Source organism: Penicillium bovifimosum, assembly GCF_028826915.1.
Source record: "Penicillium bovifimosum strain IBT 22155 chromosome Unknown utg000001l_segment0_segment0, whole genome shotgun sequence".
Taxonomy (NCBI): domain Eukaryota; kingdom Fungi; phylum Ascomycota; class Eurotiomycetes; order Eurotiales; family Aspergillaceae; genus Penicillium; species Penicillium bovifimosum.
The window spans coordinates 627816-654048 of record NW_026622710.1 but is presented as its reverse complement, the minus strand read 5'-3'; the positions used below and the strand labels follow the sequence as shown (position 1 = coordinate 654048).

The 26233-nt window shown below is 51.4% G+C and overlaps 10 protein-coding genes across 10 annotated transcripts; 5 read left to right on the top strand and 5 right to left on the bottom strand.

Annotated features, from left to right (window-relative positions):
• Positions 1-1837: 1837 nt before the first annotated feature.
• Positions 1838-2488, top strand: N7515_000252 (glutathione S-transferase family protein; the record flags this gene model as incomplete). Its single annotated transcript, XM_056660996.1, has 1 exon — positions 1838-2488. One exon carries the CDS (start codon positions 1838-1840, stop codon positions 2486-2488), a length of 651 nt encoding a protein of 216 aa, XP_056526162.1.
• Positions 2489-3335: 847 nt separating this feature from the next.
• Positions 3336-4453, top strand: N7515_000251 (S1/P1 nuclease; the record flags this gene model as incomplete). Its single annotated transcript, XM_056660995.1, has 2 exons — positions 3336-3466; positions 3532-4453. 2 exons carry the CDS (start codon positions 3336-3338, stop codon positions 4451-4453), a joined length of 1053 nt encoding a protein of 350 aa, XP_056526161.1.
• A 1642-nt stretch (positions 4454-6095) lies between these two features.
• On the top strand, positions 6096-7925 carry N7515_000250 (uncharacterized protein; the record flags this gene model as incomplete). The annotated part of the gene is made up of 5 exons (XM_056660994.1): positions 6096-6278; positions 6368-6625; positions 6679-6927; positions 6980-7286; positions 7345-7925. The coding sequence occupies 5 exons, from the start codon at positions 6096-6098 to the stop codon at positions 7923-7925; spliced, it is 1578 nt and encodes a 525-aa protein (XP_056526160.1).
• Positions 7926-8437: 512 nt separating this feature from the next.
• Positions 8438-10608, bottom strand: N7515_000249 (phosphate-sensing transcription factor PHO4; the record flags this gene model as incomplete). The annotated part of the gene is made up of 3 exons (XM_056660993.1): positions 8438-8964; positions 9019-10060; positions 10111-10608. 3 exons carry the CDS (start codon positions 10606-10608, stop codon positions 8438-8440), a joined length of 2067 nt encoding a protein of 688 aa, XP_056526159.1.
• Positions 10609-11395: 787 nt separating this feature from the next.
• N7515_000248 (uncharacterized protein) lies at positions 11396-13679 on the top strand (the record flags this gene model as incomplete). Its single annotated transcript, XM_056660992.1, has 3 exons — positions 11396-12080; positions 12135-12575; positions 12643-13679. Coding segments are annotated over 3 exons (2163 nt in total), but the record flags the coding sequence as incomplete, so codon positions are not given.
• Positions 13680-14624: 945 nt separating this feature from the next.
• N7515_000247 (putative AMP-binding enzyme) lies at positions 14625-16932 on the bottom strand (the record flags this gene model as incomplete). Its single annotated transcript, XM_056660991.1, has 4 exons — positions 14625-14730; positions 14796-16386; positions 16448-16703; positions 16762-16932. The coding sequence occupies 4 exons, from the start codon at positions 16930-16932 to the stop codon at positions 14625-14627; spliced, it is 2124 nt and encodes a 707-aa protein (XP_056526157.1).
• A 542-nt stretch (positions 16933-17474) lies between these two features.
• Positions 17475-19222, bottom strand: N7515_000246 (putative arginine transporter; the record flags this gene model as incomplete). The annotated part of the gene is made up of 2 exons (XM_056660990.1): positions 17475-18970; positions 19039-19222. 2 exons carry the CDS (start codon positions 19220-19222, stop codon positions 17475-17477), a joined length of 1680 nt encoding a protein of 559 aa, XP_056526156.1.
• An 866-nt stretch (positions 19223-20088) lies between these two features.
• N7515_000245 (MARVEL domain-containing protein) lies at positions 20089-20683 on the bottom strand (the record flags this gene model as incomplete). Its single annotated transcript, XM_056660989.1, has 3 exons — positions 20089-20191; positions 20256-20538; positions 20605-20683. 3 exons carry the CDS (start codon positions 20681-20683, stop codon positions 20089-20091), a joined length of 465 nt encoding a protein of 154 aa, XP_056526155.1.
• A 1082-nt stretch (positions 20684-21765) lies between these two features.
• N7515_000244 (uncharacterized protein) lies at positions 21766-23891 on the bottom strand (the record flags this gene model as incomplete). Its single annotated transcript, XM_056660988.1, is given in 5 exon segments — positions 21766-22590; positions 22605-22778; positions 22838-23689; positions 23773-23829; positions 23883-23891. 5 exon segments carry the CDS (start codon positions 23889-23891, stop codon positions 21766-21768), a joined length of 1917 nt encoding a protein of 638 aa, XP_056526154.1.
• A 591-nt stretch (positions 23892-24482) lies between these two features.
• N7515_000243 (ubiquinol--cytochrome-c reductase subunit 2) lies at positions 24483-26073 on the top strand (the record flags this gene model as incomplete). Its single annotated transcript, XM_056660987.1, has 4 exons — positions 24483-24725; positions 24798-24972; positions 25058-25917; positions 25978-26073. 4 exons carry the CDS (start codon positions 24483-24485, stop codon positions 26071-26073), a joined length of 1374 nt encoding a protein of 457 aa, XP_056526153.1.
• Positions 26074-26233: the final 160 nt, after the last annotated feature.

Below are 26233 nucleotides of genomic sequence, written 5' to 3'. Positions count from 1 at the left end.
CTAAGCCTTTGCAAGGATTAATGGAGTCTGGAATGCGTCAATATGGCTTAGACGCACCATAGACGTCAGTCTCTGCCGCCTTATGGGGCGCGCCGTCGGAGTAAATGATCGGAGTCAACTTTTGGGTCTACGGAGTAAAAGCTACTGTATCATACGTGCTGAGGCTGTGAAAGTCGAAGTCTAGAAGCTAAGCAAACTCTGATCAAACAAGTGCTTAGTGCTTACATTCTGCAGCAGAACTGCTGTCTTCTAGACCGAGACGATGACACCAGTACTCGGGTTCCCGATCGGGCAATGAGCTCGTCTAGCGGGCTTGAATACGCGGCGACTCGTATAATCTTCTACATAGAGGAAAATCATGCGAAAGGGCGTGGTGGATTTTTTTAGCGCTTGTTTGGCTTTTTGTTTTGCTATTCATGTGTTAAACAGATTCAAGGATTATGCTCGCGGATTTGAAGCCTAGATCTTGTCCGAAGGGTGTTCGGGATGGATCTAGATACTGATCTCGGGCTCCACAAGGGACAGGGATGATTTTTTTCTGTTTCATCATAGTGTCGGTTAACAACAGACAGCTTCTAATTTTGCTGTCTTGAACTATTCAGCTACAAGGTCGTTGAATATGTATACTCAAATAATGAGTCTTAATTGCAAGTAGTCGGGGCATTTACGGCATTTACGAAGTGGCTTGGAAATGACTCATTTGAGTTGTTTGCACATGTTTAATTGTCCGTGAACAAAGCACAATGAGGAGATCGTCAAAGTCAAAGCGCATATGACCTGACTCGGAACGGCGTTGACCAGGTGATTTATTATTGGAACTCCGTTGAGGATGGCGGCGTTGATTTGGGTAGTCCGATGGTAGTCCGAAGATGAGTTTTATTCCGAACGCCGATGGATGCGCACTTGTGTAAGCATCGGAGTACTTTTGGTGAGCGGTGACTTTAGTCCGATCAAGTCCAGGATCTACATGGGCTATTCCTTTCAACCTCCATTCTACTCCGTGGACCGTGGCTAATTCCAGTACCTTCCAATGGCTAGATCAAGGACGACTAAAACCTGTGATGGATTTAAAAATATACTTGCAATCATTCGTCTTCTAGGTTTTTTCTTCACTGGCACCGTTGACATGCCTTGGGCTATCTTCATTCCTATTAACATCAAAACATGTTACATGCACAGTCGAGTCATTCCGTGATTACTCCGTATAACCCTCCTTCTGGTCAATCATATCCATCGTCCGATGTTCACTTACTGCCATACAGTGCCATTCACATAGACGGCTTATGCTGGGAACTGCAACTTCAACCGCCGAAACGACTGCGAAACAGCCTGACTCCAAATTATTTGGTATTCATTTTTGACAAAATAACTGGCCATTACAATGACAGCTCTACGAATTGAATCAGACTCGATTCCTCTTTGACACGGACATGGACGATCGATTGTCCACGCTGAAGATCGCCCGGGGTTGTCCTGGTGGATCGAGATTATGGCACACCCCGCAGTCCAGCATCCAGAGACATGAACACGAGTGGATGCAAAGCATTGCAACTAACCAGTGATTGAATTCTCGGAGAGCAGGACACTGATGAGGCCGACACATCTCGGAGAGTTTTTGCAGGTGTCCTTGGGCCATTTGTCAGCGATTTGCAGATGCACTTCGATGATTTGTGATATGACGGAACACTGTGGGGTTCCCGCTGAGCTCGATATTAAAGAGCTCCGAGCCTCCGAAGATCGATTGGCCATATAACTTGCACTTCTCACACTCATTTCGCAGCTATCTTACACCCCAATCTCCCAGACCACCTTTCCACATACCAATTCAGCAAACGCAATGTCTCTCAAACCCATCACCGTCTACGGCCATGCCAGCGGCCCCAACCCTTGGAAAGTCATTATTGTCCTGGAAGAGCTGAACATTCCCTACACCCACAAGATGGTCAACCCGCCCGACATGAAGAAAGAGCCCTTCGAGTCCATCAACCCCAACGGCCGCGTCCCCGCAATCGAAGACCCAAACACAGACATCACCCTCTGGGAATCCGGCGCAATCGTCGAATACCTGGTCGAGACATACGACAAGCAGAACTCCATCAGCTTCGCCCCCGGCTCCAAGGACTACTACTTCGCCAAGCAGTGGCTGCATTTCCAGATGTCTGGCCAGGGTCCTTATTTTGGCCAGGCGTTCTGGTTCAATCACTACCACCCCGAGAAGGTGCAGAGCGCGATTGACCGCTACATCAATGAAATCCGCCGTGTCTCGGGCGTGCTGGATCGTGCCCTCCAGGGAAAGCAGTATCTTGTCGCTGAGAAGTACTCGTTTGTCGATGCTGCTTTTGTACCATGGTATCTGCTTGCTGCAAATTTCAATCTCGATCTGGAGAATAATTACCCCAACCTTGCTGGTTGGTTGAAGCGTTTGCAGGAGCGTCCTGCTGTTGCTAAGGCGATTCAGGATCGGGCCGAGGCTTGTGCGCAACATTAATGGATTTGCTTGCACCTCCTGGGGGATAAAGTGAACATTGTAGAACAGCTTGGAAGCAAATATTCAAAATTCAATATAGATGAGAATTGAAGATTCGAACGCAGGACTGAGCCTTGAGGGTATAGACTGACGTATAGACCAAATTAGAGTTATTAGACATTGCCATACTGGCGAGGATGTCAACCGTCATCCTTAATCCCAATCTCGCTTGTCTGCAAGGCAGAGAGGGACTGTTCAAGATTGTTGAAAGGAGCAAACCACAATTGCTCTGGAATTGAGCACGTGCCGTGCGGGCCGCTCCTTGACCCACCCGCTTGTTCTGCCGTGATCTTGAATGTTGCTTTCAACCTTTGACACGGACTCACAAGCAGATGTTCAGGATTATTGTTTCTATCAATCAATGGAATTACCAGAACCTCGAGTTATATTCCCTCTGCTCATATCAGTTTCCGCCTCTATCTTTCGTCTAATATCCATCTGTGGGTAGATCCCAACCCCGATAAGGTTACTACCTTATTTCCTCATCCAAGAACGCCGGTGGATTCCGGTGGCTCTGTAGTCTTGGACTTGCTACCAAGACTTGTTAGTGTCAGACCCCGCAAACCAATTCACGAATCAACATGCATACACTCGGTTTCTGGGATTCTTATCTCTTCGTGGATTTGTTTCGTGAATTGTAACGTCGGTTAGCCTCATGGCCCGATGTTACTCACATCGGTCTCCGTCCAGGTCCCCTGAAGCTATATATGAGCCCGTCGAATCTCCGTAGTTCCCCCCAATTGTTGAATACGATAGTCTCCGTATATACTCACTCCCCATATACCGAGAAACCCCTCTACGTCTACCAATGGTATCTCTGACCAGGGTTGCGCTCGTCGCCCTCGGCGCAGCGCATGGTGCAAATGCATGGGGAGAACTGGGCCACGCCGCCGTCGCATATGTTGCGCAAAAATACGTGACTCCTGAAGCCGCGTCCTGGTGAGATTCGATCCTACCTATAAGATCCAGCAACATCAACAATGCATTGCTAACAATCTTACCAGGGCAAAAGAAGTCCTCGGCGACACCTCCAGCTCATACCTAGCAAACATCGCATCCTGGGCCGACAAATATCGCCTCACAGACGAAGGGAGTTGGTCAGCACCCCTGCACTACATCGATGCCCTCGACGACCCCCCAACAAACTGCAACTTAGACTACGAGCGCGACTGCACAGCCGAGGGCTGCTCCATCTCTGCTATTGCCAATTATACTGAGCGTGTCGCCGACACTAAGCTTGCTGCGGCTGACACCACCGAGGCCCTTAAATTCCTCGTTCACTTCATCGGCGACCTCGTGCAGCCACTGCATGACGAATCCTACGAGCTTGGCGGGAACGGCATCAACACTACCTTCCAGGGGTACAGTGATAATCTCCACTCGGACTGGGATACGTACATCCCGGACGAGCTGGTTGGTGGTAGTTCGCTTGAGGATGCTCAGGGCTGGGCTGATAGTCTGGCCAAGGAGATTGATTCTGGAGACTATAAGGCTCAGGCGGCAAGTTGGATCAAGGGTGATACTGTTGATGATGTTATTGCTACTGCTACGCGATGGGCGGTCGATGCGAATGCTCTTGTTTGTACGGTTGTTATGCCGGATGGACCTGATGCTTTCGCAGAGATGGGTGACCTGTATCCTGAGTATTATGACTCCGTTATTGGGACTATCGAGGTGCAGGTTGCGAAGGGTGGGTACCGCTTGGGTAATTGGATCAATATGATCTATAAGGAGAAGATTACTCATGGCGAGGAGAAGCCTGGAAAGGGTAAGGGTCCGGGTAAGGAGCACCCTAAGCCGCCTCACCCAGGCCATGGAGGCGATGTTCTGCCTCACCCTCGTCTGCCCCCTCGTGCGAACTTGGCTAGAGCGGCTATGGGTGGATCCTGTTGTTCTTCCGAGCGTCGTGGTGAGCACAGACACTGAGAACTCGTGGTGTAAGGCGAGACAGCTGTTGGGCCTGCATAGGCCAGCAGCTCTTGCTTATTTTTGGATATTGAATGCTTGGTACATTCTTCGTTCTTGCAATCAATATGTACCTAAATAAAATGACATTGCATACATAGTTTCTCGCATGATATCTTGTAGGCAAATCTTGTTCTCAACGCTGTTAGACAGCAGATAGAGGCTTGTCGAAACACTGGTCTAGCCGCTAGGGCAATCGCCAACAAGCGAATACGCAGAGCTGCGCGCAGTGATTGGGGCGCCTCGCTTCCGTCCCTTGCATAAGCCCAGCTGCAAGAGCCTAGTGATTGTAACGCCACAGACTCCGAGAACGTGGTCGAAGGTATTGAAGAATTGGACTAAAAAGGGCTGGACCCTGGGCAGTGTTTACTGGGAGATATGGAATGGTGCAATGAGCATGGGTTGAGCATCTAGTTCTGGCGTATTCCGAGCGAATGGAACACGGATACAAATCCCTATTTCAAAGAAGCTGCCTTTTGGACTCACCTGGGGTGTTTACTGACACTCCGATTTTCACTGAGTGATTAGAATAGTTGCTGGACCAGTCCTCGTTTAGGGTCAAATCAGATCTGAAACTTCCATCTCTCAGGCTATTAGCGCAAGTACATATTGCTAGGTGCTTTGATGATCGTTGTTTGTGGAGGCAGATCAACGCTCGAAGAGGAAATTGAAGTTGATCGACGAATTGATCTCAGGTACTTAAGTCATAATGGAACAAGTTTAAGATGAAGCTAATGCAACTAAATCTAGGCTTTAGCCGTTTTGATTGACTACGGAATTGAACTGTTCATTCTCCGGGGTATGTCCGGGGGAAATAAATGTACTAAAGGTAACCGATCAGGCCGTGCATAGACCTAGTCCTTGAATGGCATAGCTCATGAGACCCCCCATGGTTTGTGATTTTCGGTATTTTCCTTCCTTTTTTTTCTTTTTCAACCTATCATTTCCTCTCATTTCCCATCATCCAAACTCTCCATACTCGACTTTGTTGAAAGTTTCTTTGTATCTTAACTTCCGTCCGGGGCCCCGCATCCTGGAAAGTTAACATGGGGAAATCCTTCAAAATTACCCCAGAACTAGCTAAAATCCCCAGATCCATAAGCTCCCTCCGGAGCCATTTTCCGCAATTTTAAACACCCCCGGCCCTCGCTCCCAAGATGGCTTACCTCAACGCCACAAACCTTCTGGTCGGGTTGACACTTGACAGCGCCTTCGGCGCCGCCCCCTAACTAACCATGTGGGCTGCAGCTAAGCTTCAAGCCAAATAGGCTCCAAGCTTTGCCCAGCTTCGGGTAAATGTCTCACATTGCAACCATTGTGCTCCCTTTCAAGAGGGAAAACCCCGGCGGGCACAGGGCTCTTCTGCCTGACCATCTGGCTGGCCAGGGCCTTATTCAATCGCACCTGGTCTTGTCTGTTTGCATGCCGATTTATGCATGTACTGCGTATCACACGTCCGGCATGCAGAGCACTAGCGCCAGATGCACAGATGGGGTACACCGTAAATATAAGACCCTGCTGTGGTCCCTTTCTGTCCACGCCTGACTTCTTTTCTTATTCCCTTTCGCTGTGACTCGCGAATAGTCTAGAAAAAATATCGGCCATGGAGACAGATGAGAAGCAGGCCGAGAAGGCCGATGTTCTGCATTCGGAGGTCTTGGTTGATTCGGATCTCATGAATGATGCCTTCGATGGCGAGAACCGCGAGCATGAGATGAGCACTTGGGAGGCTGCCAAGAAGCACCCTTGGGCTTGTCTGTGGGCGTTCACCATGTGTTTCACGATTGTGAGTTTATCCCCGGATTCGTGTTCGCAGTCTATCTGTCCGGATCCCGATGCCGATGCCGATGCCGAACATTTGCTGATGTTTTGTAGGTCATGGAATCGTTCGATATGTTCCTGAACGGTAACTTCGTTGCACTGCCCGCTTTCCGAGAGAAGTACGGTGTCCTCGTCGATGGCAACGATTGGCAGATCCCAACTAAATGGCAGAGTTCCCTCTTCCAGGCCGGTCAATGTGGTGCTTTCGTTGGTGTCTTTTTGGCCGGTCCCGTCACCAACCGTCTTGGATATCGCTGGACTACTATCTTCGCGTTGATGTTGATGAACGCTACGATTTTCGTTTCCTTCTTTGTGAGTTGCCTTGACGCGTTGTTAGCATCCACCATCTAACCGTTTCCACCTAGGCCAACTCACTCACTCTCCTTGTTGTCGGACAAGCACTTGAGGGTGTCCCTTGGGGTTTCTTCATTGCCAACTCCCCTGCCTATGCAAGTGAGATCGTCCCGCTCTCTCTTCGTGGTGCCTGTACGGCTACCCTGCAGATGAGTTGGTCTATCGGTTCAATCATCGTGGCCGCCGCTACCTATGGCTACAACAAGCGAAACGATGAGTGGGCGTGGCGAGTCCCTCTCGCCCTGCAGTGGATCTTCCCCGTAAGACTCAAACTCTCGAATAACATACCTTCAGCCATTGACTCTTTTCTAGACTCCTCTTCTCATCCTGATCTTCCTCGCCCCCGAGTCCCCTTGGTGGTTGATCCGCCGCGGACGCAAAGCAGAGGCTCTTCGCTCCATCGAGCGTCTGGGTAATAAGGACCCCGAACAGTCCCAGCAAGCGCTTGCCATGATGGAGCGTACCGTCGAGATCGAAGCACAGATGGGCGGCTCCCCTTCCCTGCTCGATCTTCTCAAGGGAACCGACTTGCGCCGAACAATCATCACCTGTTTGATCTATGCGTCGCAGAATTTCGCCGGTAACTTGATTGCCAACCAGGCAACCTACTTCTTCCAGCGTACGTACTCCCTCTCCTCCACTTCGCACAAGAACACAATAATCTAACCCCCTTATAGAAGCCGGCATGTCAAGCGACCGCGCCTTCGAACTCAACCTAATCAACTCCTGCCTCCAACTCGTCGCAAACATCATCTCCCTCCCCCTGGCCTCCGCCTTCGGCCGTCGAACCATCTTCCTCTGCGGCGCAGTCGTAAACATCACCCTCCTCCTCCTCCTCGGCATCGTCGCCTCCATCACCCAGAACGCCGCCACAAACTACGTCCAGGCCATTCTGGGAATCATCATCTCCTTCGTCTTTGCCGGTTCCCTCGGCCCGATCGCCTACACCATTATCTCCGAGACCTCCTCGGTGCGTCTGCGTGCGCTCAGCACCGGTGTCGGTCGTGCCGCCTACTACGTTGCTGAGATCCCTATGATCTACCTCGCTTCGCAGATGCTTAATCCTACCGGATGGAATCTGGCGGGTAAGTGTGGCTATGTTTGGGCTGGTACGGCTTGTGTTTGCTTTGTCTCAGCGTACTTCTTCTTGCCTGAGCTTAAGGATCGGTCGTATCGTGAGATTGATATCTTGTTCAACCGGAGGATTCCGGCTAGAAAGTTCAAAAGCACTGTTATTGATGTGAGGGATAATGAGTAAGGTGTGGAGGTTGGTTGGATTGATATCTTTAGATCATATAGACTGAATCGAAGACGCTTTACATCTGGCTGCCTTTGTGTATTTGACATGTAGCTTAATTGGTAGCCTACGTGTGAACGGCAGTCGCATTCTGGGGCAAGCTAAAGATGTCCAATCTGTAGGGCACGTGGAGAATTGTAGCCCTAACTGGCATTAGATTGAGATAGCTGTGGCTGTTTCCGGGGTCAGACCCAAGGGCGTACACAGGCGTACTTCTACTGAATCAAAGGCAAGTCTTGAGCAATAAAAATTGGCAAGGCTGTCTAATACTAGAATACCAGAAGCAAAAATAACCCACCCTGTAACTTAACACCGACGCTAACAAATCGCAAACAAGACATAGATGAAGGACCATAGCACGCGCAAGATATCTCCCTAGCACATAGAGGATACCTGATTTTTCGATCTTCTGCTGTTCTATTGATTGCATGATTAGGCAGAAGATCAAGCCATATTATGAGGATAAAATGTGATCAAGCAGAACTCTTTGTATCGGAGTCAACGGCAACATTTGCGGTCTTCTCGGATTCAGCGGTGGAAGTCGGCATGGCAGAGGGATTGTCAGCGATCTCCTGTTTAGTAGGCTCCGACAACTTGGCCTCAGCGGCAGCCAATTTGGCTGAAGTTGCGTCAAGGGTGGACTTCAGAGACTTGATGTACTCAATGGCCATCTCCACGGCGGTGGCCTTACTGATGGCTTGATTGGCTTTTTCTTTCTCCTTCTCCTTCTCCTTTTCTTTCTCGCTTTTGCCGCCGGATTCTCTGGCTTCCTTGGCGTTGCGGGCGTCGATGAACTCCTGCGGAATGAGCTGTTCAATCTCCTTGAGTGCATTGTTGATCCGATTACGGCGCCCCTGCTCGGCGAGTTTATGATTTGTGCGCTTCGAGCTCAGATTCTCGGCCAGAGTCTCTGGGTAGCTCACACCGGAAGGCAGAGTACCGTCGAGAATGTGTTGATAGTTGGACTTTGATGCGAGGTAAAGAGCATCTTGTGACATGCCTACAACATAGTTAGTACAACGGCTAGAAGATGCAGAATGGACGTTAGTCTTACCCTCGTTGCCTCGCACCAACGGCTGTATGCTGGGACTGATCTTTGGCCGCAATTGTGGGCTAGCTTGTGTGGAACTCAAACTGGCTCGTTTGCGACTAGACGCATACTTGGCTTCTGATTTCCGAGGTATAGGCCCACTCGGAGATGGCATGGCAGCTGTGCGCGGACTGGGAGCAACAGAGGCACTGGGTGTTTGATCGTACGCAGGCGAAGGGTCCAAAGATGGCGTCCCACTCGCGGAGACTGATGGGGTTCGTCTGGCGGTATCAATCCGTTGTGGTTTCGGGCGCAACTGCGAAGGTGCAGCCGCCTCTGGGAGGGAGATATCCTCCATGACCTCATCTGGGATTTCGGGCTCTGCGAGCTGCGCTTGGCCGCCAAACTGGCCTGAGGGACTTTGCAAATGCTGATTCCGCTGAATTCGCATCAGAAGCGCCGGGGTCGCAGCAGTGCCCGGCGAGGCGGTGGGAATGTAGGGAGCAATGGCAGGAGACATCCGTGGGGGAGGAACCGCAGGAGGTGGCATCAACGGTTCCGATAATGCCTCGGGAGAGACCGAGTCTTGTCCAGAACCCTCATTGCTGCTGAGTTGAATTGAGCGGAGGTCCTGATTCCGCGGCTGGGCGGAGTTTAACTCCTGTGTCAGACTATTGTAGAACTCTTCCGAGTTGGGAGCCAGCGTGCTCCGTTTGCGCTGCGCCCGAATGATAGGTGACTGTTTGACCTTTCGTGCATTGTTAAGCCGGGTAGTAGTCGTGGGTGTGGTCGATGGGCGACGACGATTGTTGGTCTTCCGAACGACGCTGGGAGAGGGTGGAGCCGAGGCTGCGGGGAGAGTATTCATTTCAGTAGTGGTGGGGACGAAGCCCACCTCCGACACCTGTCTTGCATGGTACTGGTAACTGCTAGACTCGGCGTTTTGCGCCTCTAGCGCGGGAGAGGTGAGAGGCGTGAAGTATTCGCCGGGGATGGTGTATTCAGGGAGTCCGAATTGGTTCTCTAGGGGTGTCATGGCCGGAGAAACAAGAGGGGTATAGAGAGCCTGATGAGTTAGTCAGATTGTTCATTCGATAGAACTTGCTCTGCACTTACTGCTTCCTCGTTGATTCGCGCATATTGGTCGTACATGTCCGGGGTGTCCTCCACGCGTTGGGAATAGCGGGTGCCATTGCCATGCATCTCAATGCTGTTCGGAGTGGGAGGTATCGCCGTCTGGCCATGAATGTAATGTTGACGAGTCGGGGGTTGCGACATGGGCGACGGTTGCTGCGCGCTGAAGGACGGCGTCATACTGGGAGTCGAGTAAGGCATTGGGTGACCCGCATGCGTATGCGACTGTGAGGGATCGTTGAAATCCATGAGGCCCTCCATATCACCCGAGTATTCCATAGGATGCGATCGCAAGTTATTCATATCGGAGCCCGGCCCGGTGGTCGTCGGTAGGGAATGTTGCATATTCCCTGGTCCGTGCTCGATATCGGGGAAAGGTATGTTGAAGTCGAACATGTTGGAGAACTCTTCGTCTCCGTTCGCAGTCATGAAGTTGTTTTCCTGCAGCTGCTCCGGCCACGACATGGCTGATTGATCCATTTCCCCGAGAATAGATGTGATAGCGGGTTCAATGCCAAGTTGGAAGGGCCGATCAGACCCTAAGACCGCTGAGGAGGGAAAAGAGCGTAATGGAAGCAGTCCTCGGGATATTTTTTTCCTTTTTTTTTCAATGAGACATGACACCAAAGAGCTAAGACAGTAAGATATCGGAGAAAAGGAGAATGTGGATGGGAAGGAGATCTCCCCAGGGCCCGTAAGGAAAGTGGAGTTCAACCTTTATTCGGGCGGACACGGTACATCCGACCGACTCGGCTGTTTAGGACGAGATTGCCACTGTGTGTGGTTGCTTGTTCTGTCAGTTTAATCTCCTTTCCCTGCGCTAGTTGCGCCTATGCTTATGTGACTAGAGGCACGGAACTTTTACAACGTACGTACTTCTGTGGCTTCGCTTCTCTCCTACACCAATCCACAGTGGGGATAGAGGCGGAGTACGAAGTACGGTACATACTCCGTATGCAATATGCATATATCGACTCCGTAGTCCGTACAGTTAGATATGAAATATTTTCTCTAATCTACTGTCTACAGTACTGTGTAGTTATGCACTAATAAATCATGATAATCATTATCGAATCGTTATCTTGAGCAATTTCAAACCTTGATACAAGCTCCTGCATGGATACCTCAGGCATCAATCTGAGGGGTTTATCACCTCGTGATGAGCTTACCTGAGCAAAATAACATGACATGATCACTCTTGGAAGTGATCGATTCTCATTTCTGTCTTTGTTTTGTATCCCTGATCCTGTCCAATGTTTCTTCCATCATGAGAGCTAGTCCAAACCTCCCGTTCGCTCGTAAATCCTCTCACGATCGCCTCTCAACTCCATCCCTTGATCTTGATCCCCGCACTACAACCCCCGCGACCTTCTTTCTATCCCACGATCCGCATGTCGCAGACCAAGAATCTAGTATAATCCTAGATAGTCACAGTGATGCCAAAGAGACGATGTACGGGGTACAAAGTCTGAATGATACTCTATCCCAATCGGAAATCACATCCTCTCCCCGCCATCATCCCGAGGCCAACTTGAAGCAGGTACCAGACGATTTAGATTCACACCTTGCACAGCGCCGGTCAACGTTGAAGTCTTCGAACCCAGCCACCGGGGACCTCTCCGGGCACGCATCTCCCAATTATGCTTTATCGCGGCCCTTGACCCCGCTCACTTTGGGCCTCCCCGACGACCCATCGTCGCTGCCCAGCAGCCCTAGATCTATATCCATTCAGTCAATGCGGCCACTCGATGATATCTCCATCACAGATGAAATCAATAGTCAGGCTGTTGCATCTGGCGACGAGGAGGAGAGGGTCCATGAGTCTCCACGTGTGGCCCCGGGTGGGGCCTCCCAACTTATCATGCCAAGTATCAAAATGCCTAGTCGGCGGCCGTTCACGGAGCGAGGAAAAGCCATGGGCCGGTTCAAAATTCTGCTAGCCGGTTCTTCTGGTCGGTTGAAGATATCCTAGATATCATTGTACTCTGCTAATCGCCTTGAATCAGGTTCTGGCAAAACATCGTTGATCAAATCGATTGTCCAGACATGCGACGATATTGTACATGTCGACACCATCCCACAGGTGACTGCCTTGGAGCGCCGCAGACCTTCTCGACCCCGATCTCGGGGAAAATTGAATCCTACTACAGAGATTTACGCCAGCACCAAACCTTATCCTTCATGGTGGTCGGATTTGGAGGATTCGCGCGTGCTCCAGCGTCGGAAAAGCATCGGCGAAATTGTGCTCGAAAGAAACCTCTGCTTTGTGGACACGCCCGCCACCAACCTAAGTAGCGAAGGCCAGACGGACGCTATCGGACAATATATGAGAGAGCAATTTCTCCGTGCTACCAATGCCCTCCACGGGTCGGGTGTCGATTTCCAAAACCTGCTAGCCGGGAACGGTGGATCCCAAGTGGATGCCATCCTCTATTTGATTTCTACTGGTAGGGTGGCCTGATCTTGCTCTCTGAGGTAACCACCCAAACCCAGTTGCTAATATTCGCATTACAGATACCCTCACAGCGGATGTGGAATGCATCCGCAAGCTCGGCGAGCTGAGTAATGTCATTCCAGTCATAACCAAAGCAGACACACTTACCCCAGACCAAATCACTACGTTAAAACGCCGCTTCCACGAACGAACTCGGGAGGCTGGTATCAAACTTGCCCTCTTCGGCGACCCGCCGAACGGCATGGATGGGCTAGAATCACAACCCCCATATGCCGTCTCCTCCGAGAAGGTAATCGACACAGAGACAATGGATGCAAGCACCCTAATGAGCCCAGACTACGTCCAACCACTCGTATCCTCCGAGCTAGAAGTCTTGGTCAACAGACTGTTCGACCGCGACAACCTAGCCTGGATGCGTCATTCCGCCGCAAAGAAACTCATCCAGCAACGCACCAGTTCGTTTTCCCTGCCACAGCCAATGCCGTCATTCAGTGCGCAGCCGGGTCAGACCCCATATGGATCCGCATCTGTATCTAGCAGCTGGCAGTCCATCTCCGGATCATCCCTTCCACCCGGCTCCCCACCCGGATATGCGATGGCCCGCATTGCAGACTATACCAGACACGAAGAGCGCATGGCGCAGGTCCGCCTCGCGCAGTGGGCGACAGACCTACAGCGCAGTCTGCAGAACGAGCGCGATCGCTATGCCTCACTCTCTCGGGGCGAGCGCGCCATATGGCTCACCGAGCGGCTGGGCGAATGTGTCGTCGACGGCTCGCTCGTGCCTCTATCTCAGACGCCTGGCTTCTGCAGTTTCCATGGCACTACGAGAGAAAAAGGCCCTAATGGATTCCAAGCCTTGCGTCCGCATGCTGGATCTGGGTCTGGGTATCGTGCTTCGGGCTTTAGTCCGCATGACCCGCTGGGCGTGGTTGGATGGATTGACGATCTCGGGCATCGGAGTTGGGTGCTTGTTCAGATTGTTGGGAGTGTGGGGGTTGTTGGGGGGTTGGCGCTTTGGCTTGCCCGTACTTGGGGTTTGCCGCCTCGCAATCTTTCAGATCTAAGGGTTGATTACTGGTGTGGTACTATGGAACGGTAAGTTATGAGATTATGAGGGCATGTTGCATGTGGTATGGTCTGGATGGCGTTATGGTTTCTATGTCAGTGAGGTTCGCCTCTATATTATCTGACTTTATTATTCCTTTATTATTCCCCTAATGGTCATTTCTCCCATCTTGGTGTCTGTGGCCGGTCGCTTTTCGCTGTGGCTGTTCTTGTTGCAGTACTAGGCCCTATCAATGATCATGGCTGAATAGGGATAGTTCTGCATGAAACAATCTAGGCGTGCATTGGAATGAATATTTCCTCCTACAATTTTGTTCTTCTAACCGTATATACTAGAACAAAGAGGAATTCCTCGGAATGATTAACTGGCATCTCTAGAGGAAGATATGCTCTTTTTCATTCCACAGCGTTGTTCTAGCTCATAGATGCAAAACGGGCTAAATATTTTCATGTAATTGGCAAGATGGCCGAGTTGGTCTAAGGCGCACGGTTCAGGTCAACCTGATCCCGATGGTTCATATTAAACTGTCTCCGTGTCTCGAAAGGGGCGTGGGTTCAAATCCCACTCTTGTCATATCTTTTTTTCTTTTTGTTTTTGATCGATTAATGAGAAAGTGTAGATGGAAGTCTTCGTTGTTGTGGACCTGTTGTTGCACGTGTAAGTGACCATGCCATACGAGGAATGAACTACGCAGTATATCAACGAGTCGAGTCTGAAACACCTGGGCAGGAAATTGGTATGCAAATTGGTATGATAGGTCTGGAAGAGCTGGCTGTGATACAGAGACAGAAAGGATAAAAAAATACTTCATCGGCAAGTGAAGCAAGTGAATCAATAAGAAGTTTCAATATACTACAATGCAAAGACCGGTTCTATGTACAGTTCCCGAACCGAGCCTGAGAAGAATTGCCAAATGCAAGAATAGGAACACAAGTGAAGACAAGATCGAATCGAAATAAGTAGTGGAAGCCGCTACAGCTTAGCCCGGGGAGCGGACTGCTCCTCGTTGGCCTGCTCGTAGAGCTGGTCCAAGAGGGTTCTGTATACCTTGACGACGGGAGGACGCTTAAGCTTGAGACTGTGGGAATGATATGTTAGTAATGCTGTAGATAGAATAGAGTGAGGAATATAATCGAAACTCACGTCGGGGTCAACAGGTTGTTCTCAACGGTGAATGGCTCCAATCGGAGGGCGACGTTGCGGACACGCTCGTAACCGGCAAACTTGTGCTTCTTGGCCATGCGCTCGAGATCACGGAGGACAGCGCGGCGAATCTTGTCATCGTTCAGAGTCTCCTTGATAGCCTCCAGGTCAGTCGCGGCAATGGGTCTACCCAGGACCTTGCTGGCGTAGGGAGCGAAGAGGTCGGGTGAAACACCGAAGATGCCGACCAGGAAAGTCTGCATGCTGTCACCGTGGATGTAAGCCTGGGCGATGTACCCGAGCTCGGAGAGGACGACACCCTCGAGACGCTCAGGGGAGATATACTCGCCCTGGGCGAGCTTGAGGACGTTCTTGCGACGGTCGATGATGATGAAGCGGCCGCGCTCGTCGACGGTGCAGACGTCACCGGTGCGGAACCAGCCGTCCTCGGTCAGGGCCTTGCTGGTCTCTTCCTCGTTCTTGTAGTACTCGCGGAACATGTTGTTGCCGCGAAGCAGGAGCTCACCACGGGGGAAGGGTTTGTCGTGCACGGAGTACTCCATGTCCGGCAGGGAGACCAGGCAAGCCTCAACACAGGGGGCGAGGGCACCGCAGTTGCCGGTGGTCAGATCCGAGGTGGACTGGGCGGTGGCTGAGGCATAGGACTCGGTCAAACCGTAGCCCTGGACAACGTCGGTACCAGTAGCGAGACGCAGGAAGTTGTGCAGGGTCGGGTCCAAGGGGGCGGAGCCAGAGACCATGTATTTGGCGCGCTCCAAACCGAGAGCGGCAGCTACCTTCTTAGCCCAGATGCGGTCGTACAAGGCGTGCTTGATGGTCGCCTGGGAGGGGTCGGGGTGCTTCATGTTCGCGGTCTTAGCGGCCATGACGTGTCGTGAAAGAGCGCCCTTGAAGCCAGGCTGCTCGACAGTGGCGGCACGGACAGCGGTACCGAATCTGCTGTACAGACGAGGAACAGACATGAAACCGGTGGGCTTCAGCAGCTTCAGATCGTCGACCAACTCGGTGATGTTTCCGTGGAAGTAACCGATTCGTGCACCGCCCCAGAAAGCAGTGTGCTCGGCCAGACGGGCATAGATGTGCGCCAAGGGCAAGTAAGAGCACATTGTGTCACCCTTGCCCTGATTGATAGTGATCAGACCGCAAGAGGTGGCGGCAACGGCATTACCGTGGGTCAGGACGACACCCTTGGGGGGACCGGTTGTGCCGGATGTGTAGTTGATAGTGACAATGTCAGAGGCAGAGGGAGGGTTGTATGCGCGCTTGGAGGCCACGCCCAGCTCCTCAACCTGTTCCATGGTGTAGATTGCGAGGTCCAGGCCGGTGGCCATGGACTCAAGTAGGGCACGCTTGGAGTGGCCGTCCTGCTCACCTCCGTCCAGCGGGTCCAAACTGACGATCATCTTCAGATTGGGGAGAGAAGACTTGAGCTTGATCAGAGTCGGAATGTGGGTAATAGAGGTGACAACACAGCTCAGCTCAGCGTGGTTGATGATATATTCGGTAGCGTCCGGGGCCAGGACGTCGTAGATGGAGACGGTGTAGAGGGATTGGGAAATGCAAGCCAGATCTGTCGAAGTTCAGGGTCAGCGTTCAGAGCCTCGACATCTCGTCCTCGCGGCGCAACTAACCGGTGATCTGCCATTCCGGGCGGTTCTGGGCCCAGAGACCGACACCATACTGGCCAGGGTGGTGGCAGTTGTGCTTTTGGTGCAACTCTACCAGACCAGCACCAAATGCAGCGCGTCGCTTCTGCACGGTCTCGTATGTGAGCCACTGGTACGGGTCCCAAGCCTTGGTAACGGAGTTATACGGACGCCATCCGAGGCAGTGGTTCTTGGGCTGACGGTTGGCCGTCTGCTCGAAAATGTCATGCGCAGTGGTAACCTAAAGCGGGTCAGAGACGGATACCCTCGCAATCACAGACAATCCTCATCTTCCTTACCTCGGGATCCAGAGTCCTCAAAAGCTCTTTCTGCGAGTTCCATGCGCGGTATACTGGAGTGCGGTCAGGCTGCTCGGTGCCGGCAATGGGCACAGAGTAAGCTCCGCGCTTCGGAGGTGCCTGCTTGAGCTCTGCGGCCTTGGCCAGATGAAGAGGCTGTGAGTAGAACATGTCTGTTGGTACAGCCTGGGATCAGCGAAGGATCAGGGTGAAGTAGATTCAAAAGTAACCCAAAAATCAAAGAATAGAAAGAGAACAGAAAGAGAAGGACCCTAATAAGAAAGGGGGCAAGGAATGTGGGGAGGAAACTGGAGGTGTCGAAGGACACCGGAGCGACCGACCCTTTTGGAAAAAATCTCCAGAAGGGTAAAAAGCCATGACCCGGGGCATGTGCCTCGGCTTGTTCAGGGGTACTTTCTCTAACATGGTAATTCCCATACTGGAACAGGTACCGAACCCATGTGGAGACTGCTTACTTACGCAGTACACCACGTCATTCTCCGGAATGGCCCTAACTCACATGCGTTTTGTTCCCTTTCACGTGAGAGGCCGAGCATTTAAATGATTCTATACGAGAGGTATATAAGTAGTTATGTGGTATTTAAACTATGTACGAGGTATGCAATATACAGAAAACCAACGCCAGCGGAAAATGCAATCCAAACATCCAAAAAAACGTATATACACTGTGAGGACTGCTTGCAGTCTTTAAATCACCCACAGATCCGGTTCCACGCCTTGCCGTACCATGTGGTTGGCTCGACGGTCTCCCATGTCTCGTTGTCGGCAGTGGTGCGGCCCGTATCCAGATCGGCCTCGATGGGCTTGACAAAAGCGGGGCGAAAGACGATCTTGTGGCCTGCATACAAGACCACAAACAGAATCAAACTCAGGTAGTTGATGAAAAAGTCTTTCACCTTGAAGCCCCCAACGAAAGCCGTGAATCCCTGGGTGAGGATGATCAGGATATTGAAGAACAATCCGTACCACGAGAGATAGGGCTGCCAGACGGCCTTGTACGGTAGAACATCCCGAGAGATGTTGCGAACCTTGAGAGCCCGCTGGAAAGCGAGATGGCAGGCATTCAGTGAAGACCAGGTGATGAAGCCAGCAACACCGGAGATCTGTAGCAACCAAGTGAAGACGGTGCTACCTGCGTCGGAGACGTTCAGGAATCCGAGCAACCCAAAGGCCGCGGTGAAGAGAACACTGTAGTAGGGAACGCCACGCTTGGTGGTGATCTTGAACCAATGAGGGGCAAATCCTTCCTGGGCAAGGCCAACTAGGATACGACTGCCACTGTAGACGTTGGAGTTGGCTGCCGAGAGCACCACGGTCAACAGAACTGCGTTGATAATACCGGGAAGAGCAGTCACGCCGGCACGGTTAATGGCAATAACAAATGGTGAAGCGTTGGCGTTCTGGGCACTAGCACCATCGCCCTCACTAGCCAGCAGACCATCGTCGTTGGAAGGCACGACGATTCCGAGGAAGAAGATTGTCAGGATGAAGAAGAAGACGATACGGAAGAAGGTCTTGCGGATAGCGGATGGGACGGTCTTGCGAGGGTTCTCGGTCTCGCCGGCCGCGATACCAACCAATTCAGTTCCCTGGTATGAAAATCCAGCCTGAATCAGCGTTGACCAGAATCCGACGAATTTAGCCAACGAATCATTGTTCTCGATCAGATAGGGAACAAAGGGTCCCGGGTGCACCCAATATCTGAAACCAATGTATCCTTCTTTTCCAACACCGGCATTCATGCAGATACAAAAGATCATAAATCCGATCACTGTGATGACCTTGATACTGGCGAACCAGAACTCAATTTCACCATAAAAGCCAACGGGCATCATGTTGAAAGCGATAATGACAACCCAGAAAACGGCGATGAAGATGGCGATCGGAATATCTTTATCCCAGTACTGAATGATCAGACCGGTTGCCGTCAACTCCAGCGCAAATGTCGACGCCCAAGAGAACCAATAAATCCAACCCATTGCAAATCCCAAACTCGGGTCAATCAGGCGAGCAGCGTAGGAGGTGAAAGCTCCAGGAATCGGGATATATGTGGCGATCTCTCCGAGTGCGGTCATGACGGAGTATACGATGGTTCCGACAAAGATATAAGCTATGAGAGCTCCGACGGGGCCTCCATGAGCAATGGCTGTGCCGCTACCGATGAACAAACCGGTACCAATTGTGCCACCTGCGAGAATTCGTCAACACCAGAAACGAGGGAAAAATTCGATGCCGTCGTCAAAATGTCCGACTCACCAATGGCAATCATCTGAAGATGTCTGCTCTTCAGCTTCCGCTTGAGTTCCGGCAGCGGATTGGCCTGGCGTTGAGCGCCGTATTTCTCATAATCCACATCATATGCATCCTGTGCCTGTACCGGAACTGGCACAGGCGTTTCGGTGCTCATCTTGCCCTTGGGGGTGACTGACTTGTCGTCCATTTCTGCCCGTGGCGATGCAGATGGGACGTGTGACGGAAGTTCAGTTGCAGAGAGGAGAGAGAAAAGGATCAGAGAGAGCCAGTATCCACTCCAATGGGTCCGAAGACGGGCTTTTCAGCGAAATGTGGAGCAGAACTGCCGGCACTGACTTCGATGAGGGGAATTGTGTTAGGTAAAAGAAATATGAAGAGAGGGGAAATACAACGTTGGAGGATCTTCTCTGTTCACTTTATCTTTCTCCTTTCTTTTCCCCAGAGTCTTTTCAGTTTTCACCGAGTTCTGACCAATATCGGTCAGCTATGTGGGCCGGGGAAAGAGTTTTCCAATGGTGGCGACTCTCCTCGCCCCCGTTCATTTTATATACGGAGTACTCCGTTTCTTATCTATTTCTCTGATTGATAATGTCATTTACAATATAACTACTGTAAGATCATGGTTCTCCGGCATGACCTCGAGGCTCGTACGCTTCGGGTCAGAGATGGGTGGAGCACGATGCGATAGAACGTGTCCAGGTGGGACAATGCGGGTATCTACATCTCGAACTATTCCAATAATAGGAGGTCATACTCTAGTCTCGGATCTGGGGCAAATATTCTGTTCCACGGAGGACAGAGTCCAAGTACTCCGTGTAAGTATATGATGTCTATGTTCTGATATGGTGGCGGAGAGCTAAGGAATGTATGACTTGGCACTCCGGTTGGGTCGGCATGCCGTTTGCGGAGATAGAAATGACCGAATGAGAAAGCACATAATTAACCATTAACAACTATTCACCAAGCTAAAAAAAGGGGTATCCTAACTAAAAACCCGCTCGATACTCGAATCGTGTACATCGTACTCAATGATCTTGGGCGCTTTCAAACCTCTCAAACCCCGAGATGGGCATTGTGGTGTGTTTTCGGTGCCACTCCACGCCGGTGATGCATAACGTCGACAATAGCGAAATAACTCGTGACAGCAAATAGGACCCTATATTCCACGTTTCACAGTCAGTTTTCTATACACTCAAGCGAAAAGAAAAAATAAAACTCACCATTCGATGGCACCAAATACCGTTGCTGCCTGCAGTGAGCTACATACGCTCGAATGACACAACCGAGGTCGAGGTAGCAGCGCGCCCATTGCGATAAACCCTGCAAACCAGAATATCATGGTGATCACTTCAACAGCAGGAACCACATAGCGGTGCGCCAGGCGGGGGAACCATATCGGTGCCAGAGCGAGGTAGGGCACTGCGACAAAGGCGGTCCAGCATCCGAGGAAGAGGAGGAAGTTGACTGTATCCGACCAAGCCCAACCATCCCATGTGGAGACCACTAGCAATGATCAGCATGTCACATTCGGATACTGGGCCCCTGGGGTTTGGGGTCAAGGCAGCTTACCATATCCTGTCAGTCCGATCACGATGATGCCAAAGAGCGCTTGCACGATTCGGACGGGGTATATCCACGGAAGAGCCATGTTTTGATATGGAGATGAATGTCAATATGGAGATGGGCTCGAATGCGAAATATGGAGAACTTAGAAGCTAAGGTGACTGCGGGGTTGCGTCAGAGATATCGTTTTGTAAGAGTTGCAGGGTGTGGCAGAGTATATAAACGGCAATGCAAAACGTGCAGGGATTGGGCAGCCACCGGCGTTGCGCCAGCGTCATTGCTTTTTTAACAACATGCGTAAATAGGGCTGACGTAGGGAATATTTACCTAATGAAACTTCCAATTGTTCCAGTTGTTCCGGATTTCTTTGACTGGCTGGTAACTTCCTAGAGGTTTTTTGTTTGTTTATTATATAGTGTGGACTGTGTGGTCCCTTCGATGTACACAGTACTTATCTTACTGCCTAAACATTATGTTTTACCTCCATTTTGGCCGTTTCTTTGCTGCCTATACTGAATATTCTTGGCTACAGAATGCAGGCGCAGTCCACATGACGCCAAGCTGTCGATCATTGTGGAACAGTCCATGTCCATCTCAAAATCGTATAGCGTACAACGTCATGGTTCAACTACACTGTACTTGATTCTGATGATTCCGTCGCCTTCTCTATCCTGTTACCCCTAGCCAGAAGATGAAACTTGGATCTTTATATCTGCGCAGTATATAGGTGAATCCATATTCATCATCACATGGAAATTGTGATCCTCATACTTGTCCTTTGATTGACTATGAGCGTGCCTACTACCCCAGAGGCAGTGTCAATACCCAGCAGTACCTACAAGATAGATAGCGAAGGATGCAAGTCCCTAAATACCCTAATCTTGCAGGACCGGGACAAGTATCTCCATCGTGGCTGTGTGGAGAATTCATTCGGAGTCAAGCCACACTAAACGTGATCTCTCACTGTAACTCGGTGGCTGTTTTTTGAAGGAAGCGATAAGTGTCGGAGAAAAGGCAAAGCCAATCTCCTTACTCCTAGGCAGCAACTCACATAAAGATGGTCCTTGGGTACTCTTCAGGCCTACGGCTACACAAAAAAAAGTAGAGGTCATGGTAGAGTTCATTGCTCATTTGCCTGTATAATTCTCCCGTGGTATCAACATTGAATCAATAATCACGGAACACCGCGACCATCTCATCCAGGCGCGCCACCTCTGCCAGCAACAGAGCCTCCCTGGCCCGCCAGTTGCGCAGATGCTCCAATTCAGCCTCCGAGAGGAGTTCCTCTTCGTGGCCCTTGACGTCAGTTCGTTCTGTCTTCTCGAGGAAATCCCTCTCGCGGCTTCGCTCGAACTTGATGCGCTGAATACATCGGGACATCGCCTTGTAGGTGTCCTCGGTAATACTGTTGCATACCCGGTCTGGGTCGTAATACCATAAATAAATAGTTTTGGAAGGTTGACGCTGCGCATCGCGCGGCACTTCTTGCAAATCAACGAATCCACCGGTCTGCATATGAGCAAGCGACTTGCGCAGGTCTTTGAAAGGAAGGAGACTGATGTCCTGGAGGCGTTTCTCGTCCAACTTGCCCTTGTCATGCAGAATACGGATCACCCGAAGCGCCACATCTCCGTACCGCGCCTCAATCATGTTCTCCAGCTCTCGATGGCGGAGCTTGCGGGCCAGGCCTCGGAATGCAACTCGCCATGTAGGGAGGCCGGAGATGATGTGTTTTGTTGTGAGGTTGTAAGGAGGTTGTGAAAGAAGACTGAGATGTTGATCGACCTCAAGAGCGCGGTTCTGCGCGCTCGGTCTACCTTCATGCTCACCATTCCCGTCTGTGCCGTTCGTCTCATCGTCCAACGGGCGCTTGCCGCGGCGATTTACCACGGTTGGGGGCTCCATAGGACCAATAGAGCCTGCAAGATCAAGATCCGGGTCCACGTCCTCGACAAGTGTTTTCAATTCAATTGGGGCAGAGTATTGTTCTCCCTCTTCTCCTTCACGTGGGATTTCGTAGGAGTCTCGGCAGCGGGGCGTTTGATATTCAATGCGCCGAAGTAGACAGTCGTAGACTTCGACCGAAGGGGAGGTGCGCATTCCGCCGCAAGCTCAAGGAACCTCAGATTCCGAAGCGCAACATCGAGTTTTTCGTAGTTCACTCGAACAATGAGATTAGACTGCGAGTAACGTCAGCGGTCAATGAGAGCCTTGTAAGAGAAAGATGAGACAAGCTTACATCCATTGGAATTGAACTAAGTCCATCTTCGTCTTCAGACCAATCGTTCTCTTCGTCATCATCCTCAGCATGATCCCCATTGATCCCATTGATGCCATTGCTGCCGTTTGTCGAATGCTGATTCGATACCCCGTTGGCATTATCGCGCTTCCTTTTAACACCCTGAGGGAGACCATTGTACAATAGACCACGGCTCAGGTCCCCCTCCATTCTTTGCTTAACCAGCTCCTTGGCCTTCTCTTCGATTTCCGCCGCTTGTTGCTTGCCCTTCATTTGTTTGACATCTGCTCGGGAGGCGATAATTCGAGAGGCATCGAGCCAATTGTCGTTGGGACTCTGGAAGTGTGCCTCGCGAACCCGGTGGATGTATCCGTGGGATGCAAGACTCTTCAAGGTGGGGTGAAGACGTGCCGGTTTCTCGCCCGCAGCATAATCGCCATTAGGCCTGTCAGAAGCCTCTTGGTTATCCCCGTTCCCCTCGACCTCAATTTCGGAATGGCTTGCCCCATTGGAAATGCGCTGCGTCCGGAGTTGGGGCTCGGGAAGCGTCTCGAGGTGGGCGATCGAGGTATGACCGAGGGTCATGATTCTTTCCAAGATCTGGGCCGCATATTCACCCAATCGGGTTTCAACTAGGTGGAGGATCTTTCCGGAACGTACGAGGGAGTATGCAGCTTGTGGATTGGCTTCGTAGTAGGTGTTGCCGTCGTCAAGTGAGGTGAAGTGGTAAATTAGGTGGTGCTGTATCATAGCAGCGAGGCCATTGAGCAGTTGACGTTCCGGTAAGCGAGCAAAGAATCTGAGCCGAGGAAGCGTCAATCTTTCGTAACGGTGAAGTACGGTGAAGATGCGCTGCGAAAGTTGTAAGTTCGGGTTCTTTCTCGCTGTCGCAATGTATCGCATGACAGCCCAACGGTCTGGACGAAATGACTCACAGCAAATAGCTCTCCGAAGTTATCCTCAACTAGAAGCGCACACAGCTCCGCAGAGCACTGAGTTCATGTCAGTAAGTAGCTCTCTAAATGTTGGCGAGACAGTCACATACCTGGGACATCATGGTGGGCAACAAGAATGAAAAGATCTACCAGCCTCCAAACCTCGAGAGGGGCAGTTATCGTCACCGAAGGCTCATGAGATGTGACCGGTAGAGATCTACAATTCTTAATACTTTGAGATGCGACCAGATGCAGGTCTCCACGTTCTTTTGCCTTTTTTTGCTTATCGGTATATTCACGTGATATCGAAGTCAGGTGATCCCGTTCGGCTGAAGTCGAAAGAAGGAAATGCTTTTGAGTGGGCTAGTGAGAGTCTCGGAACAATGAAAATGAATAAAACTAGTAGAAGACAGACAAATAATATCACTGTAGTTGAGGTCACAATAAGTTGTTTCTCGCTCATAGAGCTGGAAACACTGGCCGAACAAAAGTAACTCCGGTTCCGTCCGCGCTTTTGATTACTTGACCGCTGATTGGCTGGAGTGACGAGTCGGGATCTTGAAGCTTTTCGTGACCTCCAAACTGGCTCTTCCCTCCTGCTCTCTCCGCATCCCACCTCCTCCCCCGCCTCATTTGCGCTTCTTTAAAGACCCAATTAGGGTTCTAATCTACTCTTCTATCTTCCGCACATCTTTTCGGCACAGGCGACGATGCTGTCGCGGTCTTCCCTCAGCCGAAATGCGCCGCGTGCGTTCTCCGCCGCCGGCCGTCGGTCCATGGCTTCCGCTGCCAACCCGGCTTTCCAGTACGATGTCACCGAGGCTTCCGGAGTGAAGGTCGCCAACCGTCAAGTTGATGGCCCTACCGGCACCCTGGCCCTGGTTGCGAAGGCTGGTTCCCGTTACCAGCCTTTCCCTGGTTTCTCCGATGCTCTCGAGCGTTTCGCTTTCAAGGTCGGTATCTCGACATCAATTGGAATATCTCCAGGTAGATTCGATGATACTAATAGGTCAATGCCTCGGTAGTCTACCCTCAAGCGGTCTGCACTGCGAATTACCCGTGAGACTGAGCTGCTGGGCGGTCAAATCTCGTCGACACACTCGCGCGAGAACGTCGTCCTCCGGACCAAGTTCCTTTCCAAGGATCTTCCTTACTTCACAGAGCTGTTGGCTGAGGTTTCTAGCCAGACCAAGTTCGCTGGTGAGTTGGCCCCTTTCTGCCAATTCGTGATTGGTGGAGCGCAATCTATATGAGGATGCCGTACTGACTCGGAACCCCTCGTCAGACCACGAATTGAACGAGGTTGTCAGCAAACTCCTTAAGTACAAGCAGCAGGCCGTGCACTCCGACCCGGAGACCGTTGCTCTTGATGCCGCCCACGGCGTTGCCTTCCACCGCGGTCTGGGTGCCTCTATCACCCCCTCCCAGACCTCTCCTTACGAGAAGTACATCTCCGGCGATGCTCTTGCCGAGTTCGCCCAGAGCGCCTACGCCAAGTCCAACATCGCTCTTGTCGCCACCGGCCCCAACTCCGCTGAGGTCTCCAAGTGGGTTGGCCAGTTCTTCAAGGATGTTCCCACCGGCGGTGCCTCCACCAAACACAGTGTTCTGCCGTCCGTGGCCTCCAAGTACTTCGGTGGCGAGCAGCGCATTGCTTCCAAGATCGGCAACTCTGTTGTGATCGGCTTCCCCGGCTCCAGCGCCTTCGGCACCGCGGGCTACAAGGCCGAGGCTTCCGTCCTGGCTGCTCTCCTGGGCGGCGAGTCCACCATCAAATGGACTCCCGGCTTCTCTCTTCTGTCCCAGGCCACCAAGGGCTTCAACCAGCTCCGCGTTTCCACCCAGAACAACGCCTACTCCGATGCCGGTCTCTTCACCGTCACCCTGTCCGGCCAGGCCGACCAGGTCGGTGCCGCCAGCAAGAACGTCGTCGACGCCCTGAAGAAGGCCGCCGCCGGTGAGGTCGCTTCCGAGGACATCAAGAAGGCCATTGCCCTCGCTAAGTTCCGTGCCCTGGAGTCCGTCCAGACCCTCGAGACCGGTCTCGAGGCTACCGGCTCTGGTCTCATCCACGGCAACAAGCCCTACCAGATCAACGAGATTGCTGAGGCTCTCGAGAAGGTTACCGAGCAGCAGGTTAAGGAGGTATGTTCATCTTTTTTTCACCATTGATGTTGTTGTCATAATACTAATCGCTTCTACTAGGTTGCCAACACCTTCTTGACTGGCAAGGCCACTCTCGTCAGCGTCGGTGATATCCACCAGCTCCCCTTCGCCGAGGACCTCGGTCTGACCGTTTAAAATCCCTGTATACATTATGTAGAAAGGGAAAAGCCTGTTCCCTTCATTCTGGATTTGATGTGACCACTTGTGCCTAGATTCATTGCCGATATCTCCTTTGTTCTCTGAGGGTGTAGTTGACTGTAATACAATTGTACCTTATCCTTTGATTGCATTATCT